The sequence below is a fragment of the Nylanderia fulva genome, unplaced genomic scaffold, assembly GCF_048542155.1.
Source record: "Nylanderia fulva isolate GAGA-0341 unplaced genomic scaffold, ASM4854215v1 Scaffold42, whole genome shotgun sequence".
Classification (NCBI taxonomy): Eukaryota; Metazoa; Arthropoda; class Insecta; order Hymenoptera; family Formicidae; genus Nylanderia; species Nylanderia fulva.
This window is the reverse complement of record NW_028190499.1, coordinates 969,321-989,644: the sequence shown is the minus strand read 5'-3', so window position 1 is coordinate 989,644 and position 20,324 is coordinate 969,321. Positions and strand designations below refer to the sequence as shown.

The window sequence follows — 20,324 nt, the reverse complement described above, 5'->3', positions numbered from 1 at the left end:
AATGATATATTTTTAATAATATTCGACAAGTTAAATTAAACGGTGCATGTTTAAGGAACAAGTATCGAAACATTATTTCAACTAGGAAGGTTTTTTTTTGTAAATCCTGTTTACCACAGGCTTCTTTTTTATGCTTTGTATGGATTCTTCGCTAGCTTCAACGCTGCGACAAACGCTTTGTTAATATCATTCGTGATTAACTCGCTTCTCGCATATTGTTTCAATAATAGCAGCGTCGGTAGAAGAGCTCAGGGTCTTTTTGCGGAAATGAAAACCGCAACTTCACGTTTGCTTCGCGTCATTAAATACCCCGAATGCCCGGCTGTGTGTACATGTGCACATTGTGTGCTGCTACATTGTCCGTAAAACCATGTCGCATTGTCGAGATTTTACCGCGACCGCGTTATCGCGTAAGACATATTATTCATCATCCGTAATAAATATATGCGTAAAAAGTTTCTGCGCGACATATGGAACTTTTTTTTCTCGTCATTTCACTTTTTATCTCACTATTTTGTCGCTCTGTACAAATATTGTGAACGCGATTTCCCGCACTTTTTCCCATTTCGCCCTCTCTCTCTCTCGTTTAGATTTATTTTATTCAGCTTAGCTTCAGCTTTCTTTCTTTCTTTCTCCGCGAAGTTTTAGGTAATTCGAGTTAAAGGGGAATTTCTCTACGATTTTTTAATCGACGATCTCGCGAGGGAAAGTCCAATAGGATATTCCTATTTTTTATTTCCTATAAAAATTTCATTTTTCATCCCTCGACGTTACATCAACCTGACGCCTTTCGCATTCGAGACTCCGCAATCGGTAGAAAAGTCGGGACTGGCAGCATCTGTTGAAACATCGAACGAAAGCGAGACCGTATATAGCGAAGGAAAAATATGACTCGAAGCAGCAGCTCGTGAAATGGAAAATAAGGAAATAGAAAAAAAATATTCCTAATAATGCAAAACAAATTCTCTCTTCGGCAGTTCGATAATTCGTTGAAACTGGTATAAAATCGCAGTCGGAAGGCCGAAAACATTATTATTTTTCCAGTCACAAATGTTTAGGAAAATAACAAGAGAGAAACAACGGGATATATTATTACAGATATTCCAATAACTGGAAAGAAAAAAAATATACGAATGAAAAAGTGGAGAAGCCATAGTGCGAACGTGTAAGCGTCCTAATTGTATTCCATCGATTGGATTGACATTTGTTACCGTCTCTTTTTACCCGGAACCGCTGCTAATACCGCCAAATCCCCTTCGAGTGTTCTCTCGCGATCCGTAAGTAAGGCATGAATTATTTACGGCATTTCCGAAGCGGATTTAAAATTCGAATCCATGTTTCCATCATCCCTATCGCGAATGGGGAAAGGAAGAAGGACGGATGAAGAGAAAGAAAAAGAGGCACGATTGTGCGTTGCCTATCCGCTCGACGATTTTAATTGAAACGTCCGCACATTTAATTAGAAATCACCGTCCACTATGATTCCGACATGGAGTTGCCTATCCAGCGGGACAGTTCTTCACGCGCGTGAAATTGCGTTTTCGTGATTCCGCTTTCGCGGCGAAAAAAAAAGAAGAGGGAAAAAGAGAAAAATTATTACGATAAAGTAATGAGGATATATTGTAAATTGTTAGATCGCGGACTCGCCTGTTGCGCAAAAAAAGAGGTGATGTACCTAATGAAGTTAATTAAAACACGAATGTATTATACGTGGGATCAGATTTAATTTTAAATTCTAAATAGAAATGTTATATGATTGTTCCATTTTTAATTTTTTTTTTTTTTTTTTTTAATTTGACGAAATATAATCACAGAGATATATATGTGTGTGTATGTATATATTTTTATCTCACGTTGCAGCATATTTCAAAGTTATCAAATATCTTTGTAAAATAGAAATTTGATATAGTTGCATGTTGAAAAATCGTTACATAAAAATGATAATTATAAATATATATAAATACACTTTTTTTTTTAATTATGAGAATAAATTATAATATATTCTATATTGGAAAAATACAGTTAATTTATTGATTGAAATCAATATAATTATTTTTTAAAATTAAAAAAATGCTTTATATTTATAAAGAGCTATAAAAAAATTAATAAATATAATATAAATACAATATAAAAAATATAATATATTTACTTAAATCAAGAAATTAATGTATATTTTTTCTAATACAGAATATAATTTTATATATAATACTACGAATAATTTTGACGTACCGACATTCCGCAGTCATTTAACATAGCGCGAAGGAAACTGTTATACGGATTAATTGGCGGAACGAATCACTGTGAGAAGGCGCGGCTTTAAATACAGATCGTTCTAAATATGAAACCGCATCGAACGTTTATTATTTCAGCCTCTTCCTTTCTTTCTGCGGAGCACAAAATCAAGACGAGTGCCGGAATCATCGACATAAAAATTTAGCGTAATTTCCTCTTTATTTGCCTTAGAATGATGCCGTCTCTTTTTGACCGAAAATCGCGAGTCTCGCAATTTTTTTTCGAACAAATAGTTAATCATCGTCATCTGGATCAGGTTGCTTTGGATTGTTCAGGATAAGGCTGACGCTGTGTAAAGGAGATCAGGCAACCCGAGAGGTGCGTATGCTTTACGCAACCTAGCGCAAGCAAATAATGATGTAAGATGACTCCGCGCTCTCGTATTTTGGTTTCATGGTATAAACCATCTCTAATTGCGACTATTCGCCGTCTCGTTATTTAAGAGAGATATTCTCTCAAATAATGCAACAATTTTAACCTACGCGAGGAAAGAGTCCGATAGATTCGTTATTATATTTATCTTTTGCGTCACATCCGATTTAAAAAGGTCTTTACGATAGATGGATCAGAGGATTTTATGCATGATGAATTTTCTCCGTGATCGTTAATTTATGGCTAATTGCCAATATTATAACGTAAGTTAATAATTTCTGCGTATAACGGTATTGTAACCTGGATTTTCTAATTAACTTAATTATTATCTCTTTCCGTATATCCCTATTCATAATGTGTACTAAAATAATAACAAATTTGAATCTTGTAGTGCAATTTCCGACAAAAATATTACAGTAAAAATTTGAAATTTTATGAAATAATTTAGACTCAAACATTTAATTGTATTTTTTTAACACAATTTTGATGAAAGAAAAATTTTTCTTTCATCAAAATTTGAAGTGTACAATTTTTTTAAATTTTGTATTATGCGAAATTTAAATACCGCTTTATATGTTTTGAATAGAGATTCTGAATTTGTATGACAAAAGCTTTGTGGAAATGCTGCCATAGTTCTGTTTTATCGACTTTAAATTGGGTTAGGTTTAAAAAAGATAATTGATTCAAGTACGAATCTTTGGATACAGGCTTTTAATCTCATTTTTATTATTTTTGTATTATTCTTTCATGTCATCTCTTTGGCCGATAAAAAAAACTGTAATTTTTTATCGGCCTCTTGCATCAGCTCGTAACAATACTTATTTAATACAAAAGTTCTGCGGTTTATTTGTGCACAAAATATGGCGCTCTCCATAGAGATGACATGAAAGAATAACAGCGCTTCCTATTCATTATCATCAGTACTTTCATTGTGAAGGATTTTTCAATTTGTATATTCAATAAAAAGTGAACCTAACCTAACTTAAAGTCGGTAAAACAGAACAACGACAGCATCCTCTTAAATCGATTCGCAATGCAAAAAGTTAACAAACCCTGGATAAATTTCAAACGCGAGCAGAGTTACAGAGCAATAATCATCATCCGACCTGTGCGCTGTTGCGATTGCTTTCTTTCGCTCTGTGGGATCATATTCTACCAGATACATTAATAATTAGAAGCTTTACGAGACGCGCACCGTCAGCTGGAGAACGAGAGTAATGGTAGCTTTGTTTCGTCTTCTTCTCTCGAGGGTTCTTTCCTCTTCCGTCACCTCGCCTCTCGTGAGATGCCTGCTTGCCTACCTGGTTCCACCTCCGCATCCTCTGCAATACCACGCATCTCGCAGTTCTCTTTCTTCGCGAGGTGGAATCTCGAGAGATGAGATGGGCGCGCAAACGCCAAAGGGCGAGAAAATGAGCGAAGGACGACAGGCATATCTCCTTACGTGTGTTTCTTCGAATTTCTCTTTGAGACAATACCTAGGGTACGCCTTTTGGTATTAGGTTCACGTAGAAGGAAACGACAGTTATTGCGATATTTTTTTATGAAAGAATTATGAGAGTTGCCTCTGAGACTCCGCTCTTTTTGTATTTAATTAATTAAACACGCACGGAGAGAATTTTCTCTTAGAATTTATCCCGAAAATCATCGTAATTGTAGGACAATATAGTATTGCAAGAATTTTGATTAATATTTATCACGATAAAAAAAATTAATATGTAATACATAGTAAAATTAATCGAACATATTTTTTATATCTTATTGTGGCAAATATTAATCAGAGAAACTCTATAAAAAATTAAAATTTTTTTAACATTATATTAAGAGTAAATTCTCTCTGTGCATTAATGATAGTTTTGCTTATAAGTCGTTATTTATTTATTTGCTTATTTTGTACTAAAATCTTTCAAATTAAATTAACGTATGTTAATTTATAAATAACATAATCTCAAACATTAATTTTTAAAGTTCCAAAGCTCTAAAAAAATTTTTTTTTTATTATCATCTACATACTTCTGATTATAATTAGAATAAATGAAAATAAAATCAAATAATTTTACATGTATTAATTTTTTTTCTTGAGAGGAGGAATAACACTTTGTCTAGCAATCCGCTGAGTCAGTTTTGTTTTTGTTGGATAAGCCAAATCAAGCGCACCATAATATTTTATGGTCCGTAGGATACTTTCTTTTCCTTTGAACTGACACGCAATTAGAGTGTGGTATATATATATATATATATAATTATGAGTGCTGCTTACCTTTTAAAAATCGAGACAATTGTACCTCTGCTTTCGCCTTTTTTGCGACAGCTCGTAAAAGCAGCGCTGTAATTATGCGATGTAAATACTTATGTCCGATTCGTCAAAAATCGCTCGACTTGGCCAATTTTTTCGAACACCGAGTATAATAAGTTAATAACACGATTTCGATGACAAGCCAAATATAACGTTGTAAAATCCGTAACGCATCTATAATATCGATAAACTACTTTCTTTTTTGTATTTAAATCGAAATATTTCTCTTTCATCCAATAAAATCAGCCATCAATTTTATTAAAGCTTTCTCTGTCAGAAAATTCTATATAATGGATGTATTATTTTTTTAAACCACGCGGAGAGATAATTGTTTCGACGCCGGAATTGTTATTTTTCAAATTGTACAAAATATTATTATTAAATAAGACAATCAGCGAAGTCAGTCGGGAATCCAATTTCCAATCACGGAATCATCGAGTAATAAGCCTAGATCTATCTCTTCCCACGTTGTCGTATGAGTCAATCCTCTCCTTGTACGGCGAGGAGAGGTGCGTCCGCTTATTCCACGCCGGAAATGCAGCGTGGTTAGTGAGTCGATGGTCTTTCCTTATTGCGAGCCGCGCCTTAAGTACTGCATTTCTTTCGCGATTTGAATGTCTCGCGAGCTCGCTATCAATCGTAGATATATTATTCATAAAATTAAAAAATTTTATTTTTTTCAATTTAATTAATTGGATTCATAATTTTATTTTACAAACTGTAGAAATCTCATTTTTTATTATTATCAAATTTTATATTTATGTATAATTATTTTTTTTAATTGAATTTATTGGATTTATGGTTTTTTTTTACGAGAAAAAGAAATTTCTCATTTTTTAATTGTTTAAAAAAAAGCTACAATAGAATATATAGGGCTGAAAAATTTTTTAAAATATATCCGAGAACTTGACAATTAATTTTTGCATATATTATACAATGCTGCATCGCGTAATAATCTTCTCAAAGTCACTTTCTCGGATGAGACTGCGCGACGCCACAATGCATTACGAAATCGAATATGTCTAGGAGCGAAAATATGGCGAAATAAATCGTAGGAATTACCGAGTTTTGCAAACAAATTTCTTACGCGTCTGTTGACGCTGTTAAACGCATGTAAATAATTGTGATTTGGAAACTGATCGCGCTTTCTCTCGTCCGTTTTGCTGGTTAATGAAACGCCACTCATTATGTGACAATGACAGTCGATACATCGTGTAATCCACAATCGACAACAATGCGTCTAAATTTAATAGTATATGTCACAATGTATCAATATACAACAATATCGATATCCAGTTCGATTAGCTGCAAATGGATATAGATGAAGTAACATGAATCCATGTTATCTATATAGCTTGTTTTAATGTTTTTGTATATGTAAAACATTATTTGAAAATATTTTCCAGATATAAAACCTATGATACGCATAAGAAAGAGTACATTATTTTTCAGATATCAAAGTTGTTATTAAGATAAAAAATAAGTTACATGATCTTGCTTCACGCAGAATATTCAGTTTCCAAAAAATGCGATCTACTACTTTTACGTATCTATAACTTTGCTTCTACTTTCGAGAAGAGCAGTTAAGAAAGATAAATTAAAAAAGATAACATCAGATAAATATCAATATAGATATGCATGCATAATATCTGTATTAAATCGAGATATGCAGTCGCTGAAGCGATAACATATGATAAAGCAAATATGTGGGACAAAATATCATTTCATCCCGGGGAAAATACTGCGGCGATGCGCCAAAATTTACTTTCAGCAATCGGAAGAAGTAGGTTACGAAAACAAGTCTATCCATAATTCACCGAACGTGTGCAATGCGGGTATATGCATATATATGTGCATGTGCGTATGACAATTTCAGTAGATTACGCGCAGTCCATTCCACCATTCTTCGATGGAGATGAATGGACCGGCATGCGCGCACATGTCTGTATTAAATATCCGTTTCAATGTACGTCGATGCACATCCCGTCCAGATATGTGTTTGCGAAGCGATAGAATTACGGAAGCGTTTCCGTATTTTGTCGCCGGTCTTATCTGGCCCCTCTGATTGCGACAGTGGTTCTCAATTAATCGATACTCACGCTTGAAAGGTTCTTATTAAGGGGATCCTAAACGCTCTTGAGAAGTCTTCAGTCTTTTTTCCTGTTTTATCGACAAAATGTGAGGCTAAATAAACTATAAACCTTATTTATTGGCTATATAGATTGTTTTTTTACCTGAAATTAGACCAACCCGGATTTGACATTGGATAAAGGAATCCTACATTTTTATGTGCACAAAATCGTAGGATGAGTAATTCTCGTTTACTAAGCTTCCAAATTGATATCTAAACATTCATTTATATTTTTTCATCCAACGCCAAATCCGGCCTGATCTAATTTCAAATTAAAAACAATCCATATAGCCAATAAATAGATTTATTGTTTATCTAACTTCACATTTTCTCGATAAAACAGGAAAAAACAATAGACTTCTCAAGGATGTTTGGGATTCCCTTAAGGGAATGCTGCCGTTGTTCTGTTTTACCGACTTTAAGTTAGATTAGGTTCACTTTTTTGTTTTTTACCTGAAATTAGTCCAACCCGGATTTGACATTGGATAAAGGAATCCTACATTTTTATGTGCACGAAAATGTAGGATGAGTGATTCTCGTTTACTAGGCTTCCAAATTGATATCTAAACATTCACTTATATTTCTTTATCCAACGCCAAATCCGGCCTGGTCTAATTTCAAATTAAAAACAATCTATATAGCCAATAAATAGATTTATAGTTTATCTAACTTCACATTTTGTCGATAAAACAGGAAAAACAATAGACTTCTCAAGGACGTTTGGGATTCCCTTAAGGGAATGCTGCCGTTGTTCTGTTTTATCGACTTTAAGTTAGATTAGGTTCACTTTTTTGTTTTTTACCTGAAAATTAGACCAACCCGGATTTGACATTGGATAAAGGAATCCTACATTTTTATGTGCACGAAATCGTAGGATGAGTGATTTCTCGTTTACTAGGCTTCCAAATTGATATCTAAACATTCATTTATATTTTTTCATCCAACGCCAAATCTGGCCTGATCTAATTTCAAATTAAAAACAATCCATATAGCCAATAAATAGATTTATAGTTTATCTAACTTCACATTTTCTCGATAAAATAGGAAAAAACAATAGACTTCTCAAGGACGTTTGGGATTCCCTTAAGGGAATGCTGCCGTTGTTCTGTTTTATCAACTTTAAGTTAGATTAGGTTCACTTTTTATTGAATATACAGATTGAAAAATCCTCCTCAATGAAAGTACTGATAATAATCAGTCAAATAATCTAATAAAATTAAATCGTAGTAAGTCAAGGCTCTTATTAAATTATAATTTTGATAAAAGACTGTTAAGAGCAGTAAATATACAAATTCAAATTATGTTAGAAAGTGAAGTCATATAAAAATAATATTCTTTAATCTAATGTCTAATAATGAATTACAATAAAAGGTGACAAAAAAATAATTAAACATAAGTACTCTTTAAATATAAATACAAAGCGAACGTTTCGGTCAATATTTTGACCATTATCAACGCTGATTAAATTCTGAATTTAATAATATTCTATCTAATAATAAATCTAATAATAAAAACAAATCTTTTTATTACTTTGATATTTTATATGAACATAAATACACAAATACAATTAACGTAAATCTTGCATATATGTAAAACAAAGTCCTCTCTCATCTGCTTAAGCTTGACACTATATACAGCTTACTGAACGAACTCACGCTTTTTTTTATACATTCGCATACTTACGTAGTTTTTTTATATTCTCATAAGTCTGGATTTGTCAATGCAAATATAATGCCCATATAGCGCCGTTATTGCGACGAGTCTCCACGTTGCCAAGAAAAGGATCTCAACAGAGGCATACTTTGGATCCGGAGTTGTCGACGTTGCGCGAGCATGATAGTAATCATCTTTTGGAGTGTAAGTTTTCTTCTGGCGTAAACGCATTTTTTATCAGAGATTAAACATTCTCTCAAATATACTTACACACGCGAAATTATATACAATATGATAAGCAAAAAGAATATAATATTTCTAGAAATCATATTTAATTTAATTTTTGTGATCGATTTTTAATTGTATAATGTGATATTTAATTAGAATCATAAATTCGGCTTATTTTGTTGTATTTGATGGTTGCACTAGAACTAGATTTTATTTTTTTATTCGCGCGAGTTCACATTGTCTTGAAAAAAAATGTTCCTCATTTCGGTCACGTCGAAGGATGGTGGAATGATTTTCTTGATGTTTACGCGAGATCAGCCGCTTGGAATCGGGCCAGCGATATTTTTACGCGTTTCGTCGGTCGAATGGGACAGAAACTGCGGCAATGAAGGCCACAGTATAGGACGATCTGTGATCGTCGTTACATGAGACGACCGAAGTTTTGGATCTGGGACAAAGAGAGTTTTTCCATGAAAGCTATGACCCATATTCGCGGAGGTTATCCGCGAAATTGAAAATTCCGAAAAAATAAATTGTAAATAGAATGAATGTTAACCATTGCTCGCTTATTTATTTTGCGCTGTGTCAAAAATTACATTCAATCGAATGATGGATTATTGAGTTCTACACAGAGAGAATTTTTTCAATTTTGAATTTATCCTGAAAATCATGATAATTGTGGAACAATATATTGGAAGAATTTTATAAGAATTTCTCTGATTAATATTTACCACAATAAAAATATTAATATCTAACACAATTAGGTATTAAATATGTTTGATTAATTTTATGTATATATTAATATTTTTTATTGTGATAAATATTAATCAGAAAAATTCTTATAAAATTCTTTTAAAATACCATATTATCCCACGATTACCATGATTTTCGATGTAAATTTTAACAGAAAAAAATTCTTTTTGTGTAAATATAAAACTTTATAAATTTAACGTATAAGACGGGCAACAAGAGCCAAATCGCGGATGACAATGCGTTATCCTAACGAAACTAAATAATTTTTCGTTAGAATTAAATCCCGGTGCACAAGGCACCAAATTTTTACTTGGACACGGCCAAGATTTTAAATATGAAATAATCTCATATTTTGAGATTTAATTTCAATACCCCTTTAACCCCCCTACGGAAAATAAATAAATGAATGCAAGAGAAAAATATAGATCCGAAAATCGCTGAATCGGGAATCGAACCCGAGACCTTTCGCTTGCCGGGCGACTGCTCTTCCAGCTGAGCTATTCAGATCCTTTCGATTCTATACTTTTCTCTGTTATATATATTAATGTTGGTAAACAAACGCATTTTTTAAGCCAGCGTGTATCAAATATAAGAGTTTTAACAAGGCTCTGTAATATAAATATAAATTTAACGTATAAGACGCTCTTGTTGCCCGTCTTATACGTTAAATTTATATTTATATTACAGAGCCTTGTTAAAACTCTTATAAAACTTTAATTAATAACGAGAGATATAAAATTTTTGGAACATATATACGTATCGAAATAAGAATAATGTATGTAATAAAGGAAAATTAAAAAATACCGGTTAATTAATTAATTATACAGGGTATATCTAAATAAGTGCGAAAAATTTTAGGAGTCGATTTTTGTCGAAAATTAAAAAAAGAGTTTTTTATATATAAACATTTAAAAATAAAAAATAAAATTAAATAGGGGTTGCTAATTTCATCCCTTTATAACGATACAGGAAGATAAAAAAAATATTAATAAATATCCTTTGTATATAAATCGAAAATATCCACCAAGTTTTATTTTTTTTAATTTATCTGAAATTTGAGAAAAAAATAAGAACTCAATTTTTATTTTCCTCTATAGAAAGGTCATCTAAAATTTGTCGCATTTATTTAGAAACACCCTGTATATTTTTGCAGCTTGTCCTGTCTTTTATAAAATCCAAGCTGAATTATTTGATAATTTTCTCCATTCACGTACAACTGGGAGTTTTCCTTGTGAAAGTGAAAAGTTTAGAATTGTTCTGCGAAATATATAGGTACTTATGTATATATGTGAGACACAATCGAAAACGTGGAACGCAATTTACGAAACACATTGCTCGTTTCGTACACCGTTAAATCGCTCCTGTCGCCGTTTGCTCGGATCCTTAGGCTCGCTAAGGTATGCGAGACCTCTTCAAGATTTCGCGCGTTAGATTAGGACGGCGGAAGTAGACCGAGCGCGTGGAAATTGGCAGAGGCGCGCACTGAATGCGGCTTTCACCGGATTACGCAAAGCGGTGAGGCGGCGAGAATGTTTCAAAGTGCAGTCGAAATCGCGAAACAATGAATCAGGAGGCTCCGAAAAAAAAAACCTCAGTTCACAAAGCGAGAGGAGAAAAAAAATGTGCCCCGGTTTCCCAACCAGAAAACCAGTGTGTGCAATTACAGGGAGGATATCCTTGATTCCTTTTCTCTCGTTCCTCTTAGGGCTCTGTTGTTAATCATACAAGTGAAATATAAGCATCGGATATAAATGAATCAATTTGTTAACGGACCGTGCATTATAAGAACGGATGTACTTGATTTGTATTGGAGTACGATTGCATACAGATTACATTATGAATAGGTTTTACTGATCAAGATCAAAGTAATGGAAATTAATTTGATTGCTATTGTAATTTTAATTATTAAATCACTGGGTCGTTCATTTGCATATAATTTCTAAATGAAAAGCAATTTGCAGGTGAGATAAAAGATTAATAATAAAGATTCATTGTACTATGATCAATATTAAATAAATGGGTACATAAGATATATATAACACAATAATTTTATTTTAAATAAAATTTACAATTCAGAAACGTATTAGCTCGTTGAAATTTAAATTTTATTTATGTAGAATTACTTTGTTTTATACCGATCGAGTTTAAACTCGACTTGTGCCATGAAAATTAATGATATTAATTTAGAATTTCATGTAGAGCAAAAAAGATGACCTAATACTATGACCTGGTTCCGCTCTATGGCAATGAATTTTATTCGTGACAAAAGCGATTTCGTACAAGATTGTATGTAGAAGTAGCGACAAATTCACAAGAGAACAGACTCTTTTTGGTCTCGGAAGACTTGCGGGAGTAATAATGTGAATAGTGACGCAATAAATATACATAAAGAAGGCAATAAATTTCGTAAGAGACACGGATCTAGCGAGGTTCTTCTCATTTGATCTTTTTTATTTCGAATCCTCGTCTGTATTTTCTCACCGTATCCTATTTGTTGCACAACATGAGAAATGTTACCGATTTCTAGCGTAGATTTTAGATAACATACAGAATCGTGCGAAATGCATAGAAAAGCGCAGAAACATGGAATTAACGATCTGTGACGGTTATAGTTATTCCATTCTGATAATGACAAAAAATTCAATGACACATTTTATGACACGCACAATTTCTTTTACAGAAATAATTCTAGGAAACATTTATTATTACCTTTTTTATTACTTTTTTATTATTGTTGTTAGAGAACTCTAGAAATTGTATTATTATTTATTTGACAATTCTAAGGAATCATATTTCGCAATTTAATGCCACTATATATTCGAGCACAAAATTATATATGTATATTAATAATAATACTTATATCATACTCGTATTACATATAATTACAGATACTATGATATATATATGAATTAGAATATCGTATGTCAAATTTTGAAATTTAGATTGAAAATTAATTTCTCTACAATAAAATATTTTCTTCGACACACGACTTTATTTTCTATTAATTTAGCATAAAATTATAATAAAATGTATGCACAATTTAAGAAGCAAGGGTATACAATATTTTTTAAATTTAATAAGCATTCTTTTTCTATCTTTAGAAAAGCAGATTAAGGGAATGCTGCCGTTGTTCTGCTTTATCGACTTTAAGTTAGGTTAAGTTCACTTTTTATTGAATATACAGATTGAAAAATCCTCCACAATGAAAGTACTGATAATAATGAATGGGAAGCGCTGTTATTCTTTCATGTCATCTCTATTGGGAGCGCCATATTTTGTGCACAAATAAACTGTAGAACTTTTGTATTAAATAAGTATTGTTATGAGCTGATGAAAGAGGCTGATAAAAAACTGTAATTTTTTAACTTTTATTGTTTTTTTATACGAAATTACAGCGCTCCCCGTTCATTATTATCAGTACTTTAATTGTGGAGAAGGATTTTTCAATCTGTATAGCCATAAAGAAAAGCCCTTGAACTCAAAGTCGGTAAAACAGTCATGGTCAGCATTTCTTTAATATTAGAAAATAATTTACAAACTGTGCGAGTTAACTGGTCGGCAAAGCACTTTCTGTAGCTTTATATAATAAAAAGCAGCTTCACGCGAGATGAATCGCCGGTTTACGTGCGCAATGAGCAAAAGTCAAAGGTGATTTAATTAACAGCGACCTTATTTATTACCGCAACCGCTGGAAAATGGGAGTTTGAATTTCGCGTGGGAGGTATCGTTGATCTTAACGAAGCTCAAACAACTGTCAGTTGATCGTTCACGATATATGCAATATATAGCATCGGCTTTTGTTTTGTACAAATTAATAGCTTCAATGAATCGTCAACCACACCTACGAAATTAATCTCACTGACAAACGCAAAAGCGGGCATGAATGAAATAAATCTAATTACAGAGAGAATAACGTGCAAATAAACGGTAATGGCATGACTGGCTTTATTCGCGGCTAAACTAATTCGCAACATTATCTGACTCTGTATACGTCACTAATTAATTTACATAATTGCCATGCTATGACAATTATGTAAACGAAGAGCCATATCCATTTATTAGGAAACATGAAAACACATTTTCGTACGCCAACAAGTATCTATATATCGATATAAATTAAATATCACACTGAAAAAATGGTTTTTTTGATATAACTAAAATTTGGTAAATCGTTTCAAATAATTTGGTTAATATATGATCAACCAAATATTTTGTTTTAACTAAAAAAATTTTCCTACAACTAAAATATTTTTTTATCTTAAATATAAGTGTAAGTATATAAAATATTTTATACCGCCAACCAAAATGCGTGTATTAAATATTTTGGTTGCAATAAAAAAAAACAATTTTTTCAGTAAAGTATCAATTGTATTCCGAGATTATCTGACGTCGACAATTGCGGGTTTTTTTCACGGCAATCTTCGTTAGCGCAATCTTCTTCGAATTGTGCGAAGTGTCGCAAACGAGCGCGAGATTGACCCGGCAGATCAACAGATAGCGAGGAGACCTTAATTGGTTCACGTAATTCCGCATGTGCACGTAAATGTTCGCACGAATGCATCGTGCTTCGCCATCCGAACGAATGAATGTACATATATATATATATATATATATATATATATATATATATATATATGTATATGTGTGCACCCTGTCTTGCGAAAGGACGCGCGAGAAAATCGCCCACAGTTTCCGACAGATCGAATAAGCGTCGCCGAAATTGGTTTAATTGACCGGGATTGGATTCAGCCAATAGGACGTCTGATCCTGCATCCCTTGACGACGCTTGACCCGAGTCGAGTTTAATGAAAATGCTTTCATTAATTTTTCCGTGACACATCTACGGAACGTACATAAACTCGAAGAAGGTTTCCACCCTTGTCGAACTGGAGCTAATCTGTTCCGACTGTCAAGAAGCGTAAATATTTGTGGGGCTGATATCGAGGGTGGAAACTGCTACACTGAAAAGAAAGATTTGTTAATTTCAACTAAATTATTTTAAAATATATATTAATATTTAAGTTAAATATACATTTTGTTAAATTTAATATATTATATTTAAATTTTTCTTTATGTCAAACTTTTTTCTGATTTCATATTATATTTAATTTAAATATTTTTAATAATTATTTAATAATTTTAAATAATTATTTAAATATTTAGATATTATATTTAATTTAAATATTTTTTCATGTTTAATTAACAAAATAATATTTAGTTGAAAATTTTAGTTAATTTATTAATAAATTGTTTTTCAGTGTATCTTTGGTTCGACGTCATTTAACAAATTAATTAATGTTCTCGATAAAGAGAAATCCAATAAATGTCATACATACATTTAATACATTACATATACTAAATGTTTTTTCATATAATTTATAAAATATATGTATAATTAATAAATAATAAATAATACACATACAATAATAAATATATAATAATAAATAAATAATTTATAATAATAAATAATAAATAATATATAATTTATCACATTTATATATCTTGTTCAAATCTCCATGAATAATTTTTGAAAAGGATCTTGTATACCTTAATTATAAAAGAATGTAGTCGCGAATTAGTTGCGTAATTTCGATCGTGATTTAGTCTGTGCGACAAAAAATTATTAATTATTACGTTTCTGATTAATATCTTTTTTCTTGATGTTGCAGGTGAGTTAAAGTCACAATCCTTGCCGAGAGGCTTTCCACCGCAAATAATAGTGCAGCAGATTGATGATGAAGGTAAAGTCTTAGTTAATCAGTCTACCAAGTTAATTAGTCGCTAATATCAATTTTACAATCAAGCGTGCTGCGAGGCCGCCTCGTGGGAATGTTAATTACATTATTATTGTTTCGCAAGAAATAACGCTACCACGTTCGTCGACGATCGTGGAAAGATTCGAAGACTTTCAATATATACAGGCGCGATTCAATGCTCTTAAAGAGTATTGAAATTCTTTAACATTAATATTCTCGCTCGATACTCTTGAGCGTTGATTCTATATTTGCATTAATTTAATGCAAATATAACAACGTAACAGTATATATAATTTACGCGGCTCTCTCATATAAATAAACATACTATAATAACCAAGTTCGATGTAACATGGTGTAATTTACATTTAACTTTTTTTTTAAATATTTTTTATTTCATATATATTAAACTCTCAATATTATTTTAAATGCCAGATTTTATACATTATTTAATATTTATTATTTTACGTATTTAAAATAATAAATTTCTAAATACCAAAAATGTTTTCGCGAATGACGTTAACTGTAAAATTACGCTCAGTTCTATATTTTTAACTTTAATTCCGATCAAATTAAAATAATATTTTCTTTTCGTCGTCTCCAGCAATATTACACTATTTTCTGTAGCCTCGAGCCTGTTTCATACATTGTCCATGAACGTAACACGATTTTATATAACAAACCCGGTTAAACTCGTTAATTTCGCGGCACTGTGCGAATCCCGCAGTGCAGTGAAAAAAAAAAAAAAACTATTAATTTTTCCTCCGCGAATTGCGAGGTCGATTGTTAAAAAGACCAAGGGGAGCTTTTATTTTCCCCGGCGTAATTTGGTCATATAAAGTTGAGTTTTATCGGCCGAGTGACCCTTATTTTTCGGTTCGTCGGCGAGTCTCTGAAACGCATTCGTCCACGGAGACACATACATACGTGCATACACCAATGTGCGTTCCGGACACACTGTGCGTCTGTTAATTATTCAAATTGCGGCGCATACGTTCGCCGCTCACGGACGTGGCTCGCTTGTTGCAGCTTTGGCCAACAGATACGAGACGCACGGCCGTTTCCGGTCGTTCCTTTACGTATGTATGCACGCGTTGACACGCACGAGCCGCGGACACGCAACGAATGCAGCATGCACTTCTCCGTCTTTGTCTCGTTATCCTTTCGGATGCACCGGTGCATCTTGTCCTTCGGGGCAAGTCATTGATTCTCCCATTACGATTTTATTTCGTCCCCTTTATACTTATGGCTATTTTTCGCATTTATTTCTTTGCCGTGTCATGAGCCTTCGTTTATTCGTGATTCGATGATTTTTTTTTGAAATATAGAACTGCTATGTTTAAGGATTTTTACAAGTATTATATAGGATTTCAGGTTCTATAAAATTGCTAGTTTAAATACAGGGATGGATGAGACTTCTCATCAAACTGAAGAAAATTTTTGTAAAGAAAGGAGATTACAAATTTTACATTTTTTAAAATAAATAATTAAATGTTATACAATAATTTTATATAAATATTAATAATATTAATTATTAATACATAAATATATATGTGTATATACAATATATATTTATATATTTATAATATTATATATATTTTATATTTTTATAAATATATAAAATTAAATATCCTATTAATTTGTGGAAATTTTTATTACGATATAAATGATCGATTTAAAAATTAACATTGTACCATCATTATCGGTGCAGTAATTAACAACCTGAAAACATCCGGTAACGTGTGAAAATGTTGCACATATAGTTTCAATATCACCGGAACCGGAAGGATAATGTTGTGTCAGGTAAACACCCGCCTAGCAGGTGGTCTTTTCTCGGGTTTTTTTGAGAGAGAAGACTCGCCGCTTTCTCAACGTTAAGCTGTCATTTTTTTTTTTTTACTTCATCAGGATGCAAAGAAAGGCTCGATTTCCTGTCTTCTTTCCGGCATTATTCTTCTACATAGATTTGCATCGAAAATTTTTTCTTTGTTAAATCAACATATCTCGAGATTACATTATATACACAATTTAGTGATGTGTCATTTAACTTTCATCGCCAATAATGAAAGTTACCAGAGACACTACGTTGAAAAAAAAAATTATATTTACGCTATTATTGATTTTGACGTATCAACATTTTATTTTTAAATTTATTTTCAACCTGCATGAATTGTAAATAAAAAGGTGTATTAATTATTTATTTATTTATTTTGTATTATCACGTCCAAACGACGCGTTTATACATTATTGAAACAAGAAATGAAGAAAAATTGTATCATATTGCCAGAGTTTCTTCAATGATTTTTTTGTAGCATTATCTTACTCGTCCAATATATCACAAAATAGGTCGCGTGGCCAACTTCCACAACGCGTTATGTTTCATGTATAACTTCTGCTTGCACAAGAATTAGTTTCCTGGCAAGCGGCCCGAGGAAAATGCGGGCGCGATCTCATTGATATAAGTTTCGGGACCAAACTCTTAAATTTCGGTTTCTGCCTTTCGTTTTATACAGGAAACATTACGTCTGCCAGCAATCGCGATGTGATAATGTAAATTAAAAAAATATTTGTTTTGCTATAAAATTATAACTCTCTCTGCAGAGTTTCAAGCTTAAATATATTTTACCAACATCGTCAAAATTTTTCAAAAATTCCCACTAAGGTGATCCGAAATATCTTTGAGAAGTCTGTCATTTCCGTCCTGTTTTATCGACAAAATGTGAAGTTAGATAAACTATAAATTTATTTATTGGCTATACGGATTGTTTTTTATCCGAAATTAAAACGTTTCGCCCTTTGTTAATATTAATACTTTAATTTGTACAGGAAAAAGACTTATCTTGTGCAGGAAAAAGACTTATCAATCTCTGTGTAATCTCATATATCTTGATTACAGAATTATGAAATCTAAGAGTTATACAGATTATATACAGATTGATAAGTCTTTTTCCTGTACAAATTAAAGTATTAATATTAATAAAGGGCGAAGCGTTCTAATTTCAGGTAAAAAGCAATCCGTATAGCCAATAAATAGATTTATAGCTGAATCTAACCTCACATTTTGTCGATAAAACAGGAACGAAATTTAGATCAGCTTAGGATTCCCTTAATCGTGAAAATTGATTTTGAAGCCGGTGTCAGATTTGCAAAACCCTGACAGAGATAGTTCAGTTCGGCATTTTGAGCAACTTGAGAAGAGAAAAGAGATAAAAATCTTCTTCAAATATGATCTTAATCCGGATAATTGTCCCATTTGCCTTCTCGGTCTCAGAAACAAGATCGAGAACAAATAGGGAAATTATCGGCCATAATGTTTGAATAGGTTTCGTCTTCGTTGCTTATTATTATCGGCGATGCGAAAGCATTGTTAGCGCGTATTTACGATACAACATGGCCGAATGCCAGGTTAATGCGCCAGCGTGATTACGCTTTCGCGTTTATACGGGCGGCTGGAAATTGTGTATGCGTAGCATAATATATGTGTAATATGTGTTTACGCTCGTGATATGTATACATGTAGGTCGCGAATGGCGAATTTTGGAAATCGTTATGCTCCGCGGAACGTCGTGCATATTTCATCGCGCGGCCATTAGAGGCGATCCACGTGCTTTCCCGCTGGAATCTCGTCCTGGTCGGGAAGGTCCGCGTCGTATCCTCTCGAGGAATTTATCTTCCCGACGATACGGGAAGTTCGCTCTCTCTCGCGCGCGCGCGTCCAACAACTATTAATCGCACGTATATATGATAGAACGCGACCTGGAAATATACTGATCGATACACCATCTCGCTCCCTTCGCGCAATTTTTACCTCCGTTAACGATACACGTGTGTACAAACTACGCCAATAAATCGCGCGTTCCGCTGAAATGTCGTAAGATCGGGTCGGAGATAGGGAATCACGTGTAAGTATTTATTAGCAGCGCTGAATTCAACGAAGATAACAAAAGAATATAATATGACAATAATATGAAAATAATATAAGTTTATTTATTTAAGTCATTACGTGTTTATTCGCGTTTCTGCACGGAGAGAATTTGCTCTTAGAATCTATTCTGAAAATCATGGTAATCGTGGGATAATATTGTGGTATTTGAAGTATTTTATAAGAATTTCTCCGATTTATATTTATACCACAGTAAAAAATATTAATATGTATTATACATTAGGAAATTTTACTATGCGCATGAAATTAATCGAGCATATCTTATTGTGTTAAATATTAATCAAAGACACTATTATAAAAATTCTTCCATTATTGTCCCACGATTACCATTAATTTCAAGGTAAATTCTAATAAGAGAAAATTTAGAAAATTGTCTTTGTGTATATTTTAAATATTAAATCAACGTTATATCAAGAAATACAGAATTTTTACAAAAAAAGTAATATATTTTCGCAATAGACGAAAGCATTGTCATTTTAATCTCAATTTTCGGTCCTCGTTCAGCGAATTAAAATTCTTCCAATACCATATTGTTCCACGATTACCAGGATAATTTTAACAGGGTAAATTCTAAGAGAAAATTCTCTGTTCAGTTTTGCTAGTTCACCTTTGTTTTTTACGTAGTTCTCTTTTATTCGTAACGCGTAGAAAATCGAAAAACTTGATATTATACGAAATGATGTTTCTTTCGTTATTAAAATATTAAATGCGAAATGAAGGAAAATAACTTCGTTGGTAACGAGTTCGAACCTTGCTGTTGAAAGAACGCTTCATTCGGAGAAAAAAGTAAAAAGTTTGCTCGGGTTAAAGTAATAAAGCATTATAACAACGATGGATCGTAAAATTTCTAGAACATATTATCCTTCGGTAAAAAATAGAAGAATCTTGCCTGAATATTTTTAA

The 20,324-nt window shown here is 32.4% G+C and overlaps 2 protein-coding genes across 5 annotated transcripts in view; both read left to right on the top strand.

Annotated features, from left to right (window-relative positions):
- Window positions 1-20,324, top strand: part of raskol (Ras GTPase-activating protein raskol) — a 449,557-nt gene that overhangs the window by 267,349 nt on the left and 161,884 nt on the right. The window lies entirely within an intron of this gene.
- LOC114936081 (Ras GTPase-activating protein raskol) overlaps window positions 1-20,324 on the top strand; it is a 60,714-nt gene that overhangs the window by 1,541 nt on the left and 38,849 nt on the right. For both annotated transcript variants that reach the window (XR_014925523.1, XM_085486332.1), the window contains exons 2-3: window positions 8,835-8,948; window positions 15,395-15,466. Coding sequence is in view for 1 of the 2 variants with exons in the window: in XM_085486332.1 (XP_085342458.1) it covers window positions 8,835-8,948; window positions 15,395-15,466 (186 nt within the window). In the remaining variant the exon portion in view is untranslated. The remainder of the gene's footprint in view (window positions 1-8,834; window positions 8,949-15,394; window positions 15,467-20,324) is intronic.